This window comes from Takifugu flavidus, chromosome 8, assembly GCF_003711565.1.
Source record: "Takifugu flavidus isolate HTHZ2018 chromosome 8, ASM371156v2, whole genome shotgun sequence".
Taxonomy (NCBI): Eukaryota; Metazoa; Chordata; class Actinopteri; order Tetraodontiformes; family Tetraodontidae; genus Takifugu; species Takifugu flavidus.
In genome coordinates this window covers 14,127,826-14,148,039 of record NC_079527.1, presented here as the reverse complement: position 1 = coordinate 14,148,039, position 20,214 = coordinate 14,127,826, and the positions used below count along the sequence as shown (strand labels likewise).

The 20,214-nt window shown below is 45.7% G+C and overlaps 4 protein-coding genes and 1 non-coding gene across 6 annotated transcripts; 2 read left to right on the top strand and 3 right to left on the bottom strand.

Annotated features, from left to right (window-relative positions):
* Positions 1 to 5,673: 5,673 nt before the first annotated feature.
* On the bottom strand, positions 5,674 to 7,639 carry ppdpfa (pancreatic progenitor cell differentiation and proliferation factor a). The gene is made up of 5 exons (XM_057040723.1): positions 7,407 to 7,639; positions 6,750 to 6,853; positions 6,581 to 6,658; positions 6,417 to 6,510; positions 5,674 to 6,342 (listed from the first exon to the last, which is right to left on the bottom strand). Exons 2-5 carry the CDS (start codon positions 6,802 to 6,804, stop codon positions 6,204 to 6,206), a joined length of 366 nt encoding a protein of 121 aa, XP_056896703.1. The 5' UTR covers positions 6,805 to 6,853; positions 7,407 to 7,639; the 3' UTR covers positions 5,674 to 6,203.
* Positions 7,640 to 7,857: 218 nt separating this feature from the next.
* On the top strand, positions 7,858 to 7,929 carry trnae-cuc (transfer RNA glutamic acid (anticodon CUC)). The gene has a single exon. It is a non-coding gene; the product is annotated as a tRNA-Glu (tRNA).
* Positions 7,930 to 8,461: 532 nt separating this feature from the next.
* On the bottom strand, positions 8,462 to 10,993 carry LOC130529960 (tumor protein D54-like). The gene is made up of 9 exons (XM_057040714.1): positions 10,885 to 10,993; positions 10,418 to 10,533; positions 10,188 to 10,336; positions 10,032 to 10,079; positions 9,663 to 9,764; positions 9,497 to 9,523; positions 9,385 to 9,411; positions 9,260 to 9,308; positions 8,462 to 9,195 (listed from the first exon to the last, which is right to left on the bottom strand). The coding sequence occupies exons 1-9, from the start codon at positions 10,895 to 10,897 to the stop codon at positions 9,127 to 9,129; spliced, it is 600 nt and encodes a 199-aa protein (XP_056896694.1). The 5' UTR covers positions 10,898 to 10,993; the 3' UTR covers positions 8,462 to 9,126.
* Positions 10,994 to 11,717: 724 nt separating this feature from the next.
* Positions 11,718 to 15,816, bottom strand: dnajc5aa (DnaJ (Hsp40) homolog, subfamily C, member 5aa). The gene is made up of 5 exons (XM_057040713.1): positions 15,646 to 15,816; positions 14,544 to 14,662; positions 14,256 to 14,469; positions 14,016 to 14,187; positions 11,718 to 13,425 (listed from the first exon to the last, which is right to left on the bottom strand). The coding sequence occupies exons 2-5, from the start codon at positions 14,651 to 14,653 to the stop codon at positions 13,322 to 13,324; spliced, it is 600 nt and encodes a 199-aa protein (XP_056896693.1). The 5' UTR covers positions 14,654 to 14,662; positions 15,646 to 15,816; the 3' UTR covers positions 11,718 to 13,321.
* Positions 15,817 to 17,227: 1,411 nt separating this feature from the next.
* Positions 17,228 to 20,095, top strand: LOC130529957 (glucose-induced degradation protein 8-B homolog). Of its 2 annotated transcripts, none has more exons than XM_057040710.1 (5): positions 17,228 to 17,413; positions 17,750 to 17,886; positions 17,976 to 18,172; positions 18,390 to 18,587; positions 18,954 to 20,095. In XM_057040710.1, the coding sequence occupies exons 2-5, from the start codon at positions 17,766 to 17,768 to the stop codon at positions 19,125 to 19,127; spliced, it is 690 nt and encodes a 229-aa protein (XP_056896690.1). In that variant the 5' UTR covers positions 17,228 to 17,413; positions 17,750 to 17,765; the 3' UTR covers positions 19,128 to 20,095. The 2 variants fall into 2 exon arrangements, with proteins under 2 accessions (XP_056896690.1, XP_056896689.1); XM_057040709.1 differs by having other exon boundaries at positions 17,240 to 17,413; positions 17,685 to 17,886.
* Positions 20,096 to 20,214: the final 119 nt, after the last annotated feature.

Below are 20,214 nucleotides of genomic sequence, written 5' to 3'. Positions count from 1 at the left end.
GGTGGGGGGGTCGGTTTGTTTTTGCATCGGACAAATCAGTTGGTTGAATAGCAGCAACTTAGAGAGAAGTGTTTCAAAAGTGTAACACGGAGGTCTGGGTTTATCCTGAATCTGCATTGCTTTCTAGACGAATCGCTGCTACATTCCACCGACCCAACGCGGGTCGGCCCGGTCCGTCACGGTCGTGTGTTCGAAGCTTCCTCGCCGTTCGCTCAAAAGGAAAACAAAAGAAAAACACTCTTGTGAAACGAGATCATTTGGAAGGAAACGTGTGCCGACAACTGTCAGGGATTGAAAATGAGATTATGGATTAGACAAATAGAGGAAAAAGGTGCAATACTGACGATAATCAGTGATGCAAATTACCCACAATCCTCCACCTGCGGTATCCTGCGCAGCGTTGTAGCCGATTTCAATGTCGTCTGTGGTGGATCTTTACTGTTAACCTCACCGCCAGGCACTTTGGTGTGTTGGGACGAGCCTTCCTCGATGGTCATGTGATCCCGGGGTGGTCATGTGATCCCGGGGTGGTCATGTGACACAATCGTCCCGTGAGTTTGGTTTTTTTTTTTTAAGCTAAAACATCCAGAAATGTGCTCACGAGAGTCAAACCAACACAGCATCTATGTGTGTGTGTGTGTGTGTGTGTGTGTGTGTGTGTGTGTGTGAGAGAGAGAGAGACCACGTCTTTACTCATTAATGTCATCTGTTTAACACACACAGTGTTTGAAAAGAAGCATGAGACAATCTTTGAAAAAGATGTAATCACATCACAGTTTACTCCCAGTGTGTGTGTGTGTTCGTGTGTGTGTGTGTGTGTGTGTGTGTGTGTGTTCTGAGGGCACATGAGAGCACTCAAAGTGGATCTACAGAGCACAGTCTCACAATTTTACTAGTAAGTCACTCAGCACAAACACAGTCGTGTGTGTATGTGTGTGTGTATGTATGTGTGTGTGTGTGTGTGTATGCGTGTGTGTGTGTGTGTGTGTGTGTGTTTATTTCATCTGTTGATCTCTTTGTATTGCTAATGTGTCAAAGTTCTGTTCAAGTGACCCAGTTTGTCCAACATCAGTCTGTGAATCAAACATTCCAAACAAGGACTCAAGCAGCCAGAGAGATATTATATTTCTGTACTTATCACAAATCTATCAAATCTAGCGGTTATTTATCACGACTCGGTACTTTTCGCCTCCGTCACGGTCAGATTTACGCCTCATTCCACCGTTTGGGTTCGTGTCGCGTTCGCATTTAAATGAACTATTGCAAGTTTGGAAGCACTTTATCGCTCAGGATTCAGGACGGTGATGTGAGTGTGTCTTTACCTCATTGGGATGTCAGGAGCAGCCGTCCATCCACTGTGGCTCCAGGAGAACCGGGGCGGGACGGATCCGTCCCAAAGGGCCGGTCTGGGTGTACAGGTTCGTTTAAAGGAACCTTCGCGGGGGGGGGGAACCATCGAGAGCAGCGGTCTGCAGAACTGGGGGGGTCAAACGCAGATGTTGGTGGGACCTGTCGTCCTCATAGACGTCTTCCTCATCCTCTCCAACCCGCTCGTTTCCACGCTCACCCGTCCGGCTCAGCGAGGCCTCTTTGACCCGGTTTTGACGGCCCCAACCCGCTCCGAGCACCGTTTCAGCCGGAGTCACCGTCGCGTTCTTTTGGTTCCCGCGGATTCTTTTCCTCCAGCCGGACCGTGTAAACTATTGGTGTTGGTTAAAAATGCCCTGGTAGCTTGTGGATTGCTAAAGTGGTCAGATAAATGTACTGTATAGCTGTACAAAGAGTGATAAAAGATGTTTTAGACCTTCTTTTTTTTTCTTTTTCTGTGGGTACAGCGCTGTTAAGAAAAAAAAATCCAAGTGGTTTTGGCCCTTGCCTGTTCTAACTTATCATTTGGTGGTGGTCTGTGTTATTGTTATTTATCTGATTTCAATCGTTGCCTCTCCTGCACTGATAAAGACTGTAGCTCCGTGCAGGAGGTTGTACTGTAAACCTGTGTGAAGCTTTGTATCCCCCCCCCCCTCTGGTTTTTGGACTCAGTGGAAGTGTGATGTTTACATGTACAGTTTCTCTGAATACTTCTCTTTTTTTCCCAAGTTTTCTTCTTTTATTCTCACCTGAACGCCAAAATCTGTGTACATCCGCCCAGATATTTCTCCTCCTGTAGCTTCATCGCATCCTGTGTGGACGTGAACCCCCCCCCCCCTTCCTCTTCGGTGGGCAGAGTGTGCCGGGTGTTGTGGCTTTGGGGGCTCCTTAAATTGCTCCTAAAAGAGGGAGCAGGGAAACTTTTCCAGGCGGACCAGAGAAGAGATATTAGGAATCAATCAAACGGTTCTGGATTATTGATCGTGGCCTGGAGGGAGACGGGCAGGGTGTCGATAACACTTGAAGTGCTTAAAGTCTTTAAATAGGAAAACTCCTCGTCCTTGACCCAACTGGTACCCTGGAAGGTACCCTTTGACCTGTTTTAATATCTCCTCGGTAACACAAAAGCCATTCCCCTTTCCTGGCCTTTCAAGGGGGAACCCATAAACCTCAGGAAATGCTGATTCTCCAACTTTAGTTTTTCTTCACTAATTTCTTCTGAAATGAGATTTAATTCTCTAGCGACAAAAAAAAAACCATTCACATTTATATGAGATGTCTATTGTTTTGTACATTTATCTTTGTGATTTAAAAGTGGAGCTTTTTTCCAGTAACTGTGACTTAATATTTTCTTTGTCCGTTTGTTTTTTCTTGAAGTGTATATGGGTATGGATATTTATTAGTGGATGTGAAACAACAAAAAGACAAAAGAAAACGTTTGAACCTGTTTCATTTGTATGTTTCATGCAAACCTGTCCAGGTGAGATTCTCTCTGCCTCTTACATATCACTAATGAGGGACCTGTGTTTGTTTGGAAATAGCGCTTTTTCAGTGTTGCATCAACGCAATGAGAAAAAAAAAGTGGCTCTTCTCTCCTGAGATGTCAGTAATTGAATAAAATAGTGCGATGAGCTATCTGAACCCCCCTGTGCTGTCCTTTTATTTAAAGTCTTCAGTCAGTCACGTCGCCACAGAGAAAACAGCAAATCTGCGGGCTGCTGTGTTCGAGTTTGGCCGCCAGGTGGCAGCAGAGTCGTATCGATTTAACTTGTTTACAAACCTCAATTTAACATATTTTACATCAATATTGATCATGAGTGACTAATAGAACCGGTCAGTGCGGCAGAATACCCAAAGGTCATCTCTCCTTAATGGATCTCCTGTCACTTGTTGAAGTGCGTCGTCCTAACAAAACAGAATCCAGTTCTCGAGTGATCCAGTCGGGTTTTCTGTCCTACCAGGACCAGATGCGGTCCATATGGTCGGCTGGAAATCCCGGTTGGATCACGGCCCTTGAGGACTGGATTTCGACATTCCTGCTTTAAGAATTCCCAGAAACCTACGGGAGCTGCCATGGAACAAATTTGTTTTTCCATTAATGCGTGCGCAGCTGTTTAACACACATTTAAAATAAAATAATTTTCTGTTATTGATTCTGTTAATCTTTCAACACGCTTTCTGATTACGTCTAATTCCGCGTATTTAAATGTAAATAAAGGAAACGATAAAACAAACGTTCTTATAGTGTTTTCACAAAGTAGTGCCACATATTGAAAATGAAGCTTTGATTGCACCTGGATTTTTATTTAATTTTTAATTTTTGGACTAGGATAAATCCCAAAGACACAGCAAAACACACACGTGGGAGATTAAACACGACGTTGTTTTTGTGCGTTCCTGCTGTCGCGCACGCTTCGACCCGACGGTGGCGCCAGGATCAGCTCCAGGATCACTTTTGACACAATTATACTTCCAAAAACGTGTTTTTACTGAACAACACGGACTCTGCTGCTGCAGCGCGATCATATCTGCCCCCCCGTGTGCCTCCCGTGACGTCGGGCGGTTGTGTTTTTTATATCTGACACAGTTTGCACGAGTGTCACGTAGCTCAGGGCGCACGCTGCTGGCGTGCAGGACGCTCTGTTCTGCCAGCTCAGCGAGGCTGATCTCCTATTTTCTCATTCTTTCAGAACGTGCGTTAAATTTCCATAGTAACTCGTCGTGAAACGCTTCTGGGACGTTTGAATTTTGGAGCTGAAACTATGCAGCCCAACACCGCGAGGATGTTTTGACTGAAAATAGGACTAAAATAAGAATAATCCCAGTGTCCCCAGTCTCCCCAGGCCCCAGTCTGTGGCTAATTTTAACTCCACAGGAAGTTACTGACCCAAACCTTTGGACTTGAAACACGTAACCATGTTTGTTTTTTTGTGGGGTTTTTCCAAAACCCACAAATCAGCCGGTGAATTAATAACTCCCGTCTCTGGGACTGATCGATCGCGGCCGGACTTTGGCAGCGAGCCTGTGGACCCAGGACAAGCCCTGAGGTCCACACTTGGTTCTCATGCTGCTGTGCAAACACGGAGGGACTCCGGACCCCCAGCAGACGGGCCGAGGTCGGTTACCAGGAAGACAAACGTGGGCCTCAGATTAGCTGTTTTGTGGAAGCACCTTTGGCCCGGATTCTTTTTTTATCTGTCAGCCAAAAGCGCCGCTGGCGTCCATGCAGATAGTTTCCACTAAACAAACAGCTGACGGGGGGGGAACCGGTTCATATAGAAGCTGCTGAGAGACGGATACGTGAGGCCTCCGCATGCAAAATGCATCCTCAATGATATTGAGGTTGCTCTGCATCAAATCACTGTCATCTGTGACACACGACCGGAAAATTGAGTGACTCCAGGTCCTAACGGCAGGAGAGGGAGGATATTTCTGCTGCTTCTCAAAGGTTCCATGGAACTGTGACGCCTTCACTCCAGCGCAGCTCCACGATTCATGAAGAATACTCCGAATTTACAGGAATTACAGACCCAGAAACCTCAACAACGTCTTTATTTACACAGGGAGCAGAGAAACTTAAAGCTATTTGACCTATTCCGCCCTTCAAATCTCTGAATAAAGCAAACATAGGACACATTTCCAGGTTTTTCCTGATCAACAATCCTGTGAAAATACACACGGATGCCATCTGGAATGGGTACAAGCACCTCCGCTATCTTCCAGTTCCCTGCAGGCAAACAGTCCTGGAGCTGCAGCAGCAGTTGGGGATAAAAACATGTTTTCAACTCTGGCTGTTCCTGCCCGTCCACGCCCGTCTGCAGCTTGTGTTTGCAGGCGCTCTGCACACGTGTCTCCCTCCTCCCCTGACCTCTGTACAGACTAACCCTCATGTTCTGATGATTATGAATAGAAACCTCCAGCCTGTGATGAGACACGTTCGTCCGCACTTGACAGGTGGGTTTGAGACTCCCGTCATTCCCCTCAGAACAGTTCTGTTCCCGGCCGTCATGAGGCACAATTGGCAGCCCGTCAACACCTGAACACAGAGATCATCTCGAAGCCGAATGTAAACCGCACTTTGCTCGCTTTATTCTCAGATGAAGGTTGCCAAATATTTTAAGTATTGATTTCAAAGAAGAGGCCACGGCGTGGTAACTTTGTATCCAGAAACTTCCAGCTTCTCTTTACGTAAGAGCCCGCCGGATAAAGAGGTTTTACTTGATTTAACCTTGATTTCGACCCTCAAACTGTAACACGTGCGTGTCAGGTTGGTGCGCTGGAAGAAAGCGTGACACTGAAGACCTCTGAAATGTAGGGCTTTTATTTTTCCACATATAGAGTCCAAAAACAGGTCATGTGTGCAGGAATAGATGCATTATGACACGGGTAATTCCATATTTATCCTGACATTCTCTATTTCGGACGCTGACCCACATTTGCGTCCAGGTGAGTCACTGCCGAGCGGCGAATTAGCCGTGCAGATCGTCTTACAGGTAATGAGCAGCTGGTGTTGCTCCGCACCTCAGCTCTGTCAATCAGCCAAAAACAGGCGACAACCAGGAGCTTAACAGCACCATAAAAGCATTTTCCTGGAGTAAAACGATAACACATAAAATGATAACGAGTGAAAGTTTGTTTTGTTTTGTTTTGATTTATTTGTATTTACAGTGTCACAAGAACATAATGAAAAACTTTTGGTCGATATAAAAGGAACTATACAAACAGGAAAACTCCACGCTACGGGTAACGGGCGCCCTCGTCATCTCCGACTGTGACGGACGGCAAGACGATAGCGAAAGGGGACCTCGGGTGGGGGGGGGTGGGGGGGGTGAGGTCTAGGATGGGGGGGGCAGGGGGGTTGTTTGCTGTTGTTCGGGCTTCCCGCTGTCGCTGGTTTCGCTGAGTTGCCGCTTCAGAACCATCTCCCTGGCGATGCAGGTCACCTGGCCGTTGGCCACTGTGTAGGTTCCGTTCCTGCGGCACAGGGAAAAGAGGCTCAGTTCCAGAACCCAGAGCACACGCACACACTGTCGGCGCCTGTCACTTACTTTTGGAGGTCGGATCCATTTTGCAGGCCGGGCTGGTTCTGTTTGGCGAAGAAAAATGAAGTCCACCAGTGACCAGAATCTTGCCTTGGAAGCCCTGCGGAGAGCAGCCGTTAGTTTGGGCCTCTCGTGGCCAGAAACGGCGCGTCATGATTTAAAATTCCTACCTGGGTGGTGAGGAATGACCTCGCCTGTGTATTCGGCGCTGCCACAGGAGCTGCTGCTGGAGGCAGAACCAAGGCGTCCTGAAACCAAACAAAGACACCCCCCGAGTTAAACCAAATAAATAAAAACCTTTAAATTGACATTAGAAATCCACGAGACCCCCTCACTCACGTCTGTAATAGTCGTGGGTGGCCACGAGGGAGCCACTTGAGGGAATTGCTGCCATTTTATCCGACTTCAGGTGTTGGAACCGCTCAAAGTTAAGAGATGGTTCACTGCAAGAGACGAGAGAGCTGGACGTTAATTCAGTGGAAACCAACAGAATTAAAAAGGTTCCGGTGGCGTCTCCTGAGCTGAGGGGGGTTTCCAAGACACATTCCACATGCACATTCGTGTTCAGATGCCTTCCCTGCAGTGATGGGACATTAGCAGCTGCTTCCAACGGTCTAACCGGAAAGACAAGTAACCCAACTCAAAGCCTAGAAGATCTGGCCAAACGCCAAATAAGTCATCTTCCTAGTCCTAATTTAAAAACTTATATTTGTAGAGACATTTAGCCTGTGGGAACCAGTTAAAGGCAGCAGACGGATTGAGGGACTTAAATGAATACGTGAGCAGTGAGGGTACAGCTGATGAACAAATAACCCGCTTATACAAGGGCAAAAGGTTATTTAACCCAGGGGAAGTCAGAAGGTTTAATAAAAGACACGTCAAAAACTCAAATAAGCGAAACACATGTTTTTGACTGCGTCCACCCATAAGAATAGTTAAAGTACATTGTTCTTACACGAGACGAACATCAGCCATCATGTTCAACGTCTGACCTACCTTAAAGATCGCCTCGCTGTTACGGCGTCTGCGGTCGAAAGTGCGGATGGACGGATTTAAAGAGGAGCCTACTGGCTACAATTGCCCATTTGTAGATATCTGTCGGTTCCGACCAGTCCGGGTCGATGCGGATCTGCTGCGGTCCTGCGGAGAACCTCGCGTCTTTATAGGCAAGTGGGGCCCCTCGGCGCGTGACCATGTCAGTGGGCGGGGCGTTGGCAGACAAACGCGAGGCTGTTCTTTCTGGTTTGAGTCATGCTGAGTGTTAGCGATGACGCGAGGGTTTAGGAGACGTGTAAGGCTACAGCTGACGGCACTAACTGCTGCCATCCTGTCATTTGAGTTTCAATCAGATATGCTGACATACTTGTGCTTATGCTTGATAAAATAGTAATCGTCTTACTTTACTATGTTTATTGAAAATAGCTCGTAATTATTTGGCCAAAGCACTTCCCTGGTGGTCTAGTGGTTAGGATTCGGCGCTCTCACCGCCGCGGCCCGGGTTCGATTCCCGGTCAGGGAACTTAACTTTTCCCCTCCATTAAAGCTTGTTTTTCACTTTCTACTGTCTTACCCAGCGCTTTGTTGCACAAGCACATAAGCTTGCGTAAGATCAATAAAGATAAAAGACCTGTTTTCAGCCAACCAGGCATATGTTCTGGACTTGTGTTTTTTGGTTTCAAAGAACAGCTGGCGTTTCTTTTGACAGCCACAATAGGAGCTATTGCTGTTACCCTGTGGCGCCACCCAAAGGCTCATTAATTTTGTAGAAAATATTCTTAATTAGACCTTTTGGTTACATAAATCTACATATCCCCACGATTTCAGGTGAAGGGGGAAAAAGGCCGTTCCCTAGGTTTGATAATCAATTTACCTTATCTTGTCGCTACATGGCAGTAGTTTATTGGGTTAAAGTTGTAATGAATATTGTGTTTCCCCCAAAACGCTCTGGAAACCAAAGCTTGTGTTGATGTGTTAACGTCAGTCTTCTGAGTTTTCTTATTACCCAAAGAACAGCTGAGTGTTTGAACGATGGCTTAAATTCAGGACCAGTGTTTTTCCTCATTTTAATTCATTTATTTATACAAAGCATTCATTCATTCATTCATTCATACACATAGCTCAAGACAGAAAATCCCAGGGGTTATTGATCTGACTTTTCATGGCTTATTGTGTGCAAGGTTGACGGGTGCTTCCATCAGGAAGCAACATTTTCAAACCAAAGCATTACTAAACCAAGGAATCTGATCACCAAGCTGGACAATGGACTATCACACTGGAGAATCTGATTACCAAACCATGGAATCTGATTACCAAACTGTGAAAATGGACTTTCAAATTGGGGAATCTGATTACCAAACCAAGGAATGTGATCACCAAACTGGGAATATAGATGATCAAACTGGGGAATCTGATTACCAGATAGATGATATCTTACGGGTGTTCATAATAACAAAAACCTCTTGCTGGCTAATCAGTGGATTTGTTGTCATTTACAGTCACTGATTATCGGTTTTAAAAAGACAGTTTATCTTAACAGCTCCACATACAATAAATGGATCCAGCATGAAGGAAAATAACGTTAATGGTTAAAAACTACTTATCACACACATGTTCTACTCAGCCTTTTGAAACAACACAAAATAATCAGACAACACCTGCGTTCACATGGTCGAAGGCTCGTAATAAAACATTAATGAGGACAGTGGCACCGTCCATCTCATGTGTTGTGGCGAGCGGATCTTCTTTCAAAACCAGAGGTTTCACCATTTGTGCCGGTGACTTTGTCCTGTAAGAACCAGGCAAACGGGCCGTCACAATCCCAACCTTCACTCGCCTTCAAGCCGCCTCACCTTCACACTGCCGACCATGTCCTCGAAAGACCTGAAGGTGGACGAGTGTCTGCAGAGGACACAAACAAGTTAGAAGGTTTAACGGCACAAAGAGACCGTCGGACACCTGAGGCGAGAGGTTCTACCTCATGGTGGGAACGCTGATGGTGTGACTGCAGTTTGGAACAGGACACAGAGAGCGAGAATCAGAAGGGGGGGGGTTTCAAAGCTGCGAGACTGGATTAGGTCAGGTCTTACCGTGGTGGGCTCGGGAGGGACAACGTTCTGTTGAGGTGAAGGGAAAACAGAACATCAGCATGAGCAGCTGCACAAGTCATCCTAATGCTTCACAACTGTCCTCCACGCCCTTAATTTTCATCACAACAAAAGGAAACTGGGCGGCTGTTCTGGGGTCAGGAGGTACCTCATATCAGCCAGCCGCCTGGTGATGGCCACGCCCACATTGGACAGTGCCGCTGACGTCACCTGGCCGGCGTGGGAGAGACCCACCCGCGTCCTCAGACATCTGCACGGGTCAAAGAACGCGTTACAACGCTACGTGTGTGTGTGTGTGTGTGTGTGTGTGTGTGTGTGTGTAAAGGTGGCTGCAGGCCGGTTGCCTGTAATATTACTGCGTGTGGAGCTAAGTCAGGCTGTAAGGCTATTAACAGGCCACCAATCCCGTTTGAGCTGCAGAATCCCATCACTTGTTCCTTAAAGGTGATCCCTCTTGAACACGTGAGCGCACGACCAAAAACAACAGATACGCGTCACAACATGCAACCCGGCTCACATGTCGGACTGGCCGATGTCCTCCAGGGTGGCGGAGGCGGAGAGGTATCTGCAAGGAGAGCACGACAGGCAGGTGATCGTGCTGTTACGTAAGCCAGCGATCTTCAGCCGCCTGGTTGAGACCAGAAGGATCCAAATGATCCCAGCACACACTCACGGGGCTGAGCTCTGCACGTCGTGCCAGCCTTTCGCCAGGTTCTGTTTGAGGTGACTGAAGGGACCCAAACCCAGCTGCCTCCTGATTTCTGTCGCATTCTTCTCCTTGGCCAGGAGGACCTGCCGCAACGTGTGGATTTCCTCCTCCATCTGTGCGACATCACATCAGGGAGGACAGTGAGGGCCAATAAACCACTTCCCTCCCTGCGCGGGGACGTTGTGGTGCATCACCTTTGCAAGTTCGGTCCGCAGGTGATCGACCTCCTGGTCCGTCAGGTCTGAGGGCGAGCATCCATTTTCTACTGTCCTGGTGGAGAAGCTGACGGGTGACGAAGCCCCACCAAACCCTGTGACAGGGAAATATGGATGAACGTGAATAATATGGAATTATACATGAATCTTTATTTTAAATAACTATACACAACACTGATGCTACGGCAGATAAAACTACATAATTCAAAACAAACAATTTAACAAAAGTAAAAGGTAATCAGATTAAATCATGTAGCGTTCATGTTGTATCCTTTACGCCTGATTTAAAGTGGAATAAGTTAGACAGTAGCTGTCCTTGGTGCTGGGAGTCACCTGCTCCGCGAGCTGCAGCTACCTGGACAACAGGTGAAGGCACCTGTCGCGCGAGGAGCGAATAGGAGTCTAAAATCCAACGAAACTCGTGTGAACAGGAATCAAAATGTTACCTGGTCGGTTCATTTCGGCCCCTTTTATGTCGGAGTCTGTCCAGTCAGCCCGGCGCGAACAATGAGGCAACCGCAGTCAGGATCACCGAGCCACACACACACACACACACGCACGCACGCACACACACACACACACACACTGCCTACTTAGCCAAATGCTAAATCTTAAGATAAAAATAGCAATACACTGGTGGGGTAAATGCCATTTGGAGGCCCATTAACTTAATTAGTGTGACGAATTACGTTTCTGGGAAAAACACGATAAATCAATGGAATCAAGAAGCCAATTAAGTTTTAAGTTTTATTTTATTTAGAGCACAAAATCGCAAACATTGTTGCCTCGAAGAGCTTTACAAGCTGCACAGTTGTGATATCTTTTTGTCCTTAGACCCTCGAACCCGGTCAGGTAAAACTCAATCAAGGACTGGACGTTTCAGGTCATTAATATTTTGTTGGATGAAGATAGCTGAAAGAAGAAGATAAGAAGATAATTTAACTTTTAAAATCGTGTAACCACCTTTCTTGATGGCGGTTCTGGTCAGCTCAGGTTTATAAATAAGAAGGTACTGATGTGTCACATCAGTAGTGATGGCGTACAGATGCAAAAAAATGGGGATTTTCCTATGTTTTCTCCACTCTTTACGGAAAATTGTATGTTTTGGGGCTAATTTAATGGACGAACAACGACAAAATAACGTTGGTTTCAAGCATTAGTTAAAATTGTGTTTTGTCTCCATCTGGCGGTGATTTTACGACACTGCAGCATCAAAATGTGCTGCAGTGAAAAAGTTGCATTAATGTGCATTTTTGATGTAAAAGAATCGGACCAAGGCTCAGTGTTCATGAACATTTAATCACCAACAGCAAATCTTATCAATGATTCACTTGCTTTTGTCCAGACACACAATTACCATGCTACAACAAAAACGTTAAGATTTATACTTTATATGACCAGGTGTATGTACAAGCGACCTCAACCAGTCATTCTTGGCTGAATTTTAATGTTTACATTACAACACATACCAGGTTTTAATTGTAGCCAATCATCATTTCGAGCAAATGACAAAGTCTTTGAAATAAATTAAATTCCAAAATTGCATCATACAACCATTTCACTATAATTGCACTATATACTATGTAATCTTTAAATTATTTCCTGATCATTGATCCAGTACAGATTATTTCTAAACACTGTGCATTCAACTGAGAACACTTACAGGAGCATTTTTTCCATATGTTGATGAAAAAGCCATGGCAGGAACATCTATTTTTCATCAAGGGTTACAGGAAACATCATACAGGGGCTACAGAGGGCAACATCCATACCGTTAATAGCACAGGGTGGGCAACAGGAGCCACCATTTGTAAACCACCAAAACACATTATGAGCAGCTATGAATGGCAACAATGAGAAAAAAGGAAGATGCCAATTTTTCCAACTAGGTGGCAACATATGCAATTTGAGTGGTGTGGAAACGACTGTTTACTAAGAGCTGCCTGTTGCACTGGCTCACAGATGATATGACCGAAGATCATCTCAGTATTGAACGATTTAAAAAAGGGCGGACCATTCAGTAAACACGGCAACGAACACACGCGCCATCAGACTTCAAAACACAAGGACTAAAAACAAGCTCGGTAACAATGATAACTCCCAGAACCAGACTGATCACCTGGGCCTGCAGCAAATTGAACTGCATAATCACAACTGATCAATATTTCTCGGCCTTCTGAAACCGTTTTTGCTCATAAGAGATTCACTCCGCTGGACCAGATTCCGAACCACGGTATCAGCGCCGTGGACGGGGCAGAAAAGATTAACTCAAGCTCTGTGCCTTTAATAAGGTGTCGCACATACAGCAGTCAGGGGAGTGCACGAGGAACAGAGACAGGGCGCGACACAGCCGACCGTGACACAGCGCAAATAAAACCAGCATCTAGGAGAAAGCCGACTCTGGTGACGACGACCGCGTTAGAAACAAGAAGAGAGCGCACCTCTGTAACCTGCATGCACCTGAGCGCCCCCCCACCCCCACCCCCCCGCCGCCGCCCATGTTAACTGTGCTGTAAACTCCACGCAGCACCTGCACATCTACGACACGAGTCTCTGAAAGCAAAAGGTGGCTTGAACGAAAGACCGCTGGACAAACAGTGCATGCTACGCCATGTGGAAGAGGAGACGGGCGCGGCCAAAGGCCGGGAAAAGCACAAAGAAAATTCGGGGGGGGGCAACAAAAGAAAGGAGCCGTTTCTTTTTTTTTCGGACCAATCGGGGACAGATTTAAAGGATGTGACGTCATCAGTTCCTCTCTGGGGCCGTGCTGGCTAGTCCCTCTCCTCCGCATCGCTCCCTGTCTGAGGTGGAAAGATGGATAGCCGCTTTTCAGGGGAAACGGGCAGGACCGCAGGCCGGGGCGGGTCTGGGCCCGGCGGCGGGTTAGTTGAAGCCAGTGTCGGTGTGGTAGGAGTAGTGGCCGTCCGATGTTAGCTGCGTCGTCTCTGTGGCCGACGGCTGCATCATTATGGGCTCACCTCCGGCCTCTGTCGCACAAGGACCAAGCGTAAACACACAGAGGTCAGAAGGTCACCCTTCAAACACGCCCCACATCATGCACCGTGTTGGCCCGAATATAAGACGACCTTGATTATAAGACGACCCCCTCTTTTTCAAGACTCAAGTTTGAAAAAAAGACTTTTTGAACACCAAATTTAATTTTTATACAGAAAATAATTACAGTACATCTGAAACAAATGATTATATCTTCGACCCACTTTTCTCCAGATTGTCGCTACATTTCTCTATTTTCTGTTATCTCTTCTCTTATTTTCTTCTCTTTTCTTTCTTACCGCTATTTTTTACTTTTCTTCTTCGTGCTACCGCTATTTTTATTTTTCTTCTTCGTGACAGGGGTTCGCTTTTCCCTGGGACGTTAAGTTCAGCATTCGCTTTAAATATATCTGGCGCCATCTAGCGTTGTGAATGGGTATAATGTCTAGACCGCGAATGTAAGACGACCCCCACTTTTTCAGTCTTATTTCAACGTAAAAAACACCGTCTTATATTCGGGCCAATACGGTAATCGCTAACTGCTCGTCACTGTCGGGGGGGAAGTGACGCGGCGGCTCCTCACCTCTCTCGTCCGACTGCAGCTGAGCCTCCAGGTCTTCGGGAGACACGTAAAAGTCCTGATCTTGGGCGTCCCGGGGCCGCGGTTTACACCTCCCGCAGCAGCAGTTGCAGCAGCAGCACAGGCAGCAGCAGAAGTAGCAGCCGGTCGCCAGGCCGCAGACGACAAACAGAGCCTGCGGGCAGAAGATCCAGGCGTCAGCGCTGCCCGAGCCACCCCCCCGCTCGGCCGAGAGGCTCTCACCTTCGCCCACCAGCTGGACAGGACAAAGTAGGTGTTGACGTTCTCCTCCCCGAACTGCTCGGCCACGTAGAGCCCCAGAGAGCCGTATTTGTCGTAGATGTTCCGTTTGGTGGGGTCGTTCAGGATGGCGTGAGCGTTGTTGATCTCCTTGAACTTGTCCGCCGCCTCGGGATTGTCGGGATTCTTGTCGGGGTGGAACTTCAGCGCCAGCTTCCTGAAAGAGAGGGCTGATCACAGCAGGCGTTTGTTGCCGAGCTCCTGCCTTCGGGTCAGGCCGGGACGCCTTACCTGTACGACCTCTTGATGTCGTCCGTCGTGGCCACTTTCTCGACCCCCAGCACGTGGTAGAGGGACTCACCGGCGGTGGACAGGGAGCGCTGCCTCTGGTGCTCAGCCATGATTTCTAGCTGCAACCAATAGCGTTGGGTTAAGCGCTTTTCAATGTTGCCACAATACTGGAAATTTCTTATTTTGATGTGCGATTTGAGCGCAGTTTCATGTTTTAAGGAACATTTATTAGACTCTATGTAAGTGGGGCGCAGCACCCTCTAACGGTGGGAAAGCGAACTGCATCAAATGTGTCAGGTGGCCATCGGGAGAAAAAGAGGTTTTTTTTATTGTTAATAAATTTAAAAAAAGTTGTTTTGGCTATTCTGAGCTTTAGAAACATTCTTATAAACATTCATATTTACAGAAACAAGGCAAGTAAAAAGGTGTGTTCAGATTGATCTAAAATCACTTCTGAGTTGTGAAGATGGATCGTCCCCAATCTAACATTTGTCATCACTTGTTGTATCGATCGGACCGAACATCTGGTAAACAGCTGCATCCTCCCGGGAAAACTGTGGAAATCTCATTATTTTCCAGGATTACGATGGCGTTAATTATTTAGGAAAACGTGAGAATTATGGCGATAAAAACCAAGGTTAGCTGTAGTCCCGCAGATGATGTCATGCCGACAATTCTATAAGATCATCCTGGAATTGTGACTAATTATGGGATGTGCAACTGAGAGATGATGCTGCAAGTAAATGTCTCCACACAGAGAAATACACCAGCTTCCAAATGGGTGTCATCATCCAAGTGAATGGCTGCTGCTCTATTTTAAGCCCTTTTTTTTATGGTTTTCACAATCAGCGATCTCAGCGACGGATCCCAGATTCTTTTTGGCAGGAATCGCGTCGCGCTGTCAGGATTAAACCGCGGCTCCGACCCCAGGATCATAATCTCCGCGCAAGCATCAGCAGCGGCGGAGCTTTAGCGCACAGCATCCATGTTGGTTCGCTCTCCCCGGCCTGTTCGTGATGCAGGGCGAGGATGGACCGTCCGCGCTTGTCTTCAAGGGCAGGGGTCAGCGGATAAAAGATGGAGGATCCCCTCTCGGACTCACCTTTCGGTCGGTGCGGATGCGCTGTGGAACGGTCGGTGCCGGCGGGTCAGAATTCCAGGCGCTGTGGCGTGACTATGGCTGCATCTCTCACGTCCACGGACCCTCTCCGGCTTCCAGACGCAACCATGAACAGCTGCAGCAGGACGCAGGCCCCGCCCACAAAACACCCCTGTGGAGGCCGGACGTGCGCGTGCCCGCCGCCCGGGCCTGGCAGATGGGGGCTCGTGCAGGAGCTAGCATTAGCCGAAACAAAGCTAATGCGCGTTAATAAAAAACTCAAAGCTGTAATTGTATTAAATACATATTATGGGATGTAGATGGCAAAAGGATAATCTCCAAGAGCTCATCTATTTGAATTAAACCGTTTATCACCATTATTTGACAGTGACATTGACATAATAGTACAGTATTTGTAATTTCGCAGTTGACATGCCATTGTAACAAGAATTTCTACTCATGAACTCTAATAATAATTATTCACAAGTCACCTAAATGTTAAAAAAAGAAAAAAATACCTGACCCACCCGAAAATGTTGTCAAGTCTGATAATCAACAATATATTGGAAATCTGTAAATTCTTCAAACTGTATAACTCATCCTCATCCTAACCCAGCCAATAACAATAATTGTGTAATGTTTATGTTGTAATTTTATTTCTATTTTATTCTCTATTTATGTATATATGCTTATAATGCTTATAATATGTATATATTATGTATATATTATATATATATGTGCTGTATATATGCTTATAACGTTCTAATCTTATCTGTATTTATTTATTCTGTTTCTATACTTTGTATAGGTTGCTACTACAATTCAATTTCCTCACGGGGATGAATAAAGTACATATTAATCTTAATCTTAAATCAGTAAAAGAGCTGACAGAAGTCAAGAAAGAAATTAATCTTAATTTGTCATGAAATAGAGCCATTTTCAGTCTGAACTGCTGTTATTTGTCTTCACTGTCATGAATGAGAACCATCAAGCATAAAGGAATCCCCTTTGCATTCCCGACACGTTACTATAAAATTCAGCACAATCCCAACATTCAGTATAAAAGATTTTTTTTAAAAATGAAGGACACATTAATGGGGCACATTCAATTAAAGATTGCTCAAATATTTTTGAAACTTTTCCTCATAAAAAAGACATGATAATTAACTAACTTTTGAAACCTCAAAAATACACATACATTTGAGTCTGAGTAGCTACAGTCAAGAAAATAGTTTTGCATTTATAAATCAACACCAATGCAGTTTCGAAGATGTAACAATTACCTGTGTCATATAGTTTTATACCTGAATAGAAAAGATTAAGTGAGAAAATGCTATACATGCAGACAATACCGCTTTTATAATTCATCATATAGACATTTTTTTATGGTTGTTATTAGCATGTAGTCTATCTCATTTTATTTTTGTTGTAATTATAAAAATAAGCGTACAGAACAGTTAAAACAGTGAACGGGGCCTTAAAATCAAGTACAACACAGCAAACAAGAACCGACGAGTCGCTGCTGTAACTGTTCCTCGGCAACCGTGACGTCACGGCCCCAGCCAATCAGAAAGCTCGGACACCGACGGAACTCTCGCGAGATTATCAGATTAGCTCGGTTAGTTAGCTAGCCGCGAAAAGCTTGACTGTGTTGTCGCGCTGTGGACTTTTACGCTGTTATAAAATCCCCGAGAGGGTCGCCAAGTGCAGTTTTATTGCCGTCTTCAAACACCGGAAAGGAAGAATAATCGCTGGAGATCGTGCTGGTTCGGTAAGTTGTACAAACGCACGCAGACGGCTAACTAGCCAGGACTGTTGCTGAAGAGGAAATAGGTTTGTTTTGGAAGACTCCGGGTCTCACCAGATGGCTTCTAGTTGTCTTAGGAACGCAGTCTTAGCGCATAAACCCGAAAGTTTGGGTTAGCTCATGTTTAATTCAGCCTCTCATCGTTTAATTATTTATTTAAAGAACATACGTTATTCCTTTCAAAATATCAAATCCTGTGTCCACCTCTGCACGGTGGCGCTATTATTGCTTGCAGGTGCAGACTGTGACCGAGTTGTGTCAGGATTGCTCATTTTTCGGTCTCTTTCCAATGGCTGTTAGAATTCCCTGGACCCCAATGATGAGCTATGCTGAAAAGCCCGACGACATCACAAAAGAAGAGTGGATGGAAAAACTAAACAATGTTCACATACAGAGGGCGGACATGAATCGGCTCATTATGAATTACCTGGTGACAGGTGAGACATGTCAAGCTCGGATGATGACTGTGACCTACCTGTTAAGCTGCACGCCACCAAAATACTTACTGGGTTTTTCTCTGTGTCAGAGGGATTCAAAGAGGCTGCAGAGAAGTTTCGTATGGAGTCTGGGATCGAGCCAAGCGTGGACCTGGACACTTTGGATGAGAGGATAAAGATTAGGGAGATGATCCTGAAGGGACAGATACAGGGGGCTATTGCACTCATCAACAGCTTGCATCCGGAGCTGCTCGATACCAATCGATACTTGTATTTTCACCTGCAGGTGCGTGTGCCCGTTGTTAACTCCAACGTCACTAATTGAAGAGAGGCTACAAAGTAGAAGCTAACATTTCCAAATGTTGGCTTCTACGACTCAAAGAAGACAACTGTTTAGCTTATCTTGTGTTCCGTGTCATCAAAGCTGTTATTGTGCACGTCCGTGTTATTTCTAACTTAAATAAGAAAGAAAACCTAATACTTGATCTTATTTACTTCTGCAGCAGCAACATTTGATTGAATTAATAAGGCTAAGGGAGACGGAGTCGGCGCTGGAGTTTGCCCAGACGCAGCTGGCTGAGCAGGGGGAGGAGAGTCGTGAATGTCTGACAGAGATGGAGAGAACACTCGCCCTTCTGGCCTTTGACAACCCAGAAGAGTCTCCCTTCGGAGACCTGCTCAACATGATGCAGCGGCAAAAGGTAGACTGAAGCTGAGGGCTTGAGCACGACGAAGGTGCACCTGGTTTAATCATGTGTTTAAAGCTGGTCCTGTGAAAAAAGGTTTTTTTTTTTTTTATAAGTCCACCTGTTTCAAGGTAAATCTTTGATTATTACTGATGAAATTAAACAGAATTGTTCACATGGCTTTTAGATTTAGCTGCACACGTCCTTAAACTTTACTCAAATGTCGCCTATCAAAGAGCAGCTAAACTGAAACCCAGGAAGTGAGCGATAAAAGAGAGAACTCAGACAAAGGTGATATGTGGGTGGAGGCTCATGCAGGTGACGTCAAAGGTGTTTGAAATCTGGGTGTTTTTATATCTGACCTCATTTCTGGCTGCTCAGGTGTGGAGCGAGGTGAACCAAGCTGTTCTGGACTATGAAAACAGGGAGTCGACCCCCAAACTGGCTAAACTGCTGAAGCTACTACTGTGGGCACAGAATGAGCTTGACCAGAAGAAGGTGAAATATCCCAAAATGACTGACCTAAGCACAGGCACCATCGAGGACCCCAAGTGAGCGCGGCAGACCACTGCCCACACCCCCTTAATTTATGATCAGTCAGTGACTGGGTGACAAGCAGGTAACGCGTCTAAACAAATGCTAACTTCATCTTTCATTCACGAGAGGTCTGTAAACTGTAAATTGTTGTATTTTGAAAATTAACACACAAAAAAAGAAGCTTTTTTTGGGGTCAAAGACGACAAACGTCAGATTGCTGTTTTATATTTTATCAAAAGCTTAATCTTATTTATTTTGACTATGTTTGAATTAATTTGCTTCAGAGAGAGTTTAGATGAGAGAATGCTGACGTTCCCAGACTGGAGAACACGGCCGGTTTTGAACTTTGTAACACCAAAAACAGCTTGGTTGTTTGTCGTGAATGTGTCTGTGATGAGTTCAGGGTCATTTCCAATCACAAATGTGCATATATTACAACTATATGTTGTAATATTTGAATTCTTTGAGTATTTTGTGCTGCCGGTTCCTCTACAATAGGCCCTTGGGAGGATCTGCACCACGCGTGTGCTGGGTGTTTAAAATTAGAAACCACCCCACGACGAGTTCCACGCTCGCATCCTCCAAAGCGTTTGTTCGGTTTTGTGCTGCCAGGGACCGTGTCGCTTCTGTGGACGGATGGAGGAAGAGCGGCGAGGACGCCGCCGATCGGTCACCAGAACACCCTCAACTAAAAACTGAAGAGATTCTAAACCTGAACATTTTCCTTTTCCTAAAACTGCATGCGAGTCTCCTTCAGCTGGAAAGACACTTTTGCTTGTTTCATTTTGTTGACATTTTTATATCTATATTTTTGATTGCTGCTAGCTGTCCATCCTTAATTTCTTTTAAGGTTGTATTGTCCTACTATACGTATTGTCATCGAGAAATCCTGAAGACCAGAGAGCTAAAAAATCCCTTTTATTATCCAACATTTTTAAGGTCGATTTGCAAATATTCAAATAAATACTTTTGCGATCTGAACACGAGCCCTTGTTGTGTTTCCTGACGCCTCTGCAGGGGAGGTGTTCTACCTGGCAGGTGCTCTGAACCTTTAGGTGAAAAATAGATTATTGCTGCTGAACACAATGCAAAAGGAACTCAAACG

Bases quoted from the DNA above. Each gene is read 5' to 3' on its own strand.
- dnajc5aa (XM_057040713.1), bottom strand. From the start codon at position 14,653: ATGGCTGAGCACCAGAGGCAGCGCTCCCTGTCCACCGCCGGTGAGTCC. The intron at 14,470-14,543 runs GTAAGGCGTCCC...CCTCTCTTTCAG, and splicing joins GACATCAAGAGGTCGTACAG to GAAGCTGGCGCTGAAGTTCC. The intron at 13,426-14,015 runs GTGAGGAGCCGC...CTTGTGCGACAG, and splicing joins GCTGCAGTCGGACGAGAGAG to AGGCCGGAGGTGAGCCCATA.
- ppdpfa (XM_057040723.1), bottom strand. From the start codon at position 6,804: ATGGCAGCAATTCCCTCAAGTGGCTCCCTCGTGGCCACCCACGACTAT. The intron at 6,659-6,749 runs GTGAGTGAGGGG...GTTTGGTTTCAG, and splicing joins CACCCACGACTATTACAGAC to GACGCCTTGGTTCTGCCTCC. The intron at 6,343-6,416 runs GTAAGTGACAGG...CCTGTGCCGCAG, and splicing joins AATGGATCCGACCTCCAAAA to GAACGGAACCTACACAGTGG.
- LOC130529957 (XM_057040709.1), top strand. From the start codon at position 17,739: ATGGCTGTTAGAATTCCCTGGACCCCAATGATGAGCTATGCTGAAAAG. The intron at 18,173-18,389 runs GTGCGTGTGCCC...TTACTTCTGCAG, and splicing joins ACTTGTATTTTCACCTGCAG to CAGCAACATTTGATTGAATT. The intron at 18,588-18,953 runs GTAGACTGAAGC...CTGGCTGCTCAG, and splicing joins ACATGATGCAGCGGCAAAAG to GTGTGGAGCGAGGTGAACCA.
- LOC130529960 (XM_057040714.1), bottom strand. The intron at 10,080-10,187 runs GTGAGTGTGTGC...CTCTCCTTGCAG, and splicing joins GACGTGCAGAGCTCAGCCCC to ATACCTCTCCGCCTCCGCCA. The intron at 9,765-10,031 runs GTGAGCCGGGTT...TGACCCGTGCAG, and splicing joins GACATCGGCCAGTCCGACAT to ATGTCTGAGGACGCGGGTGG.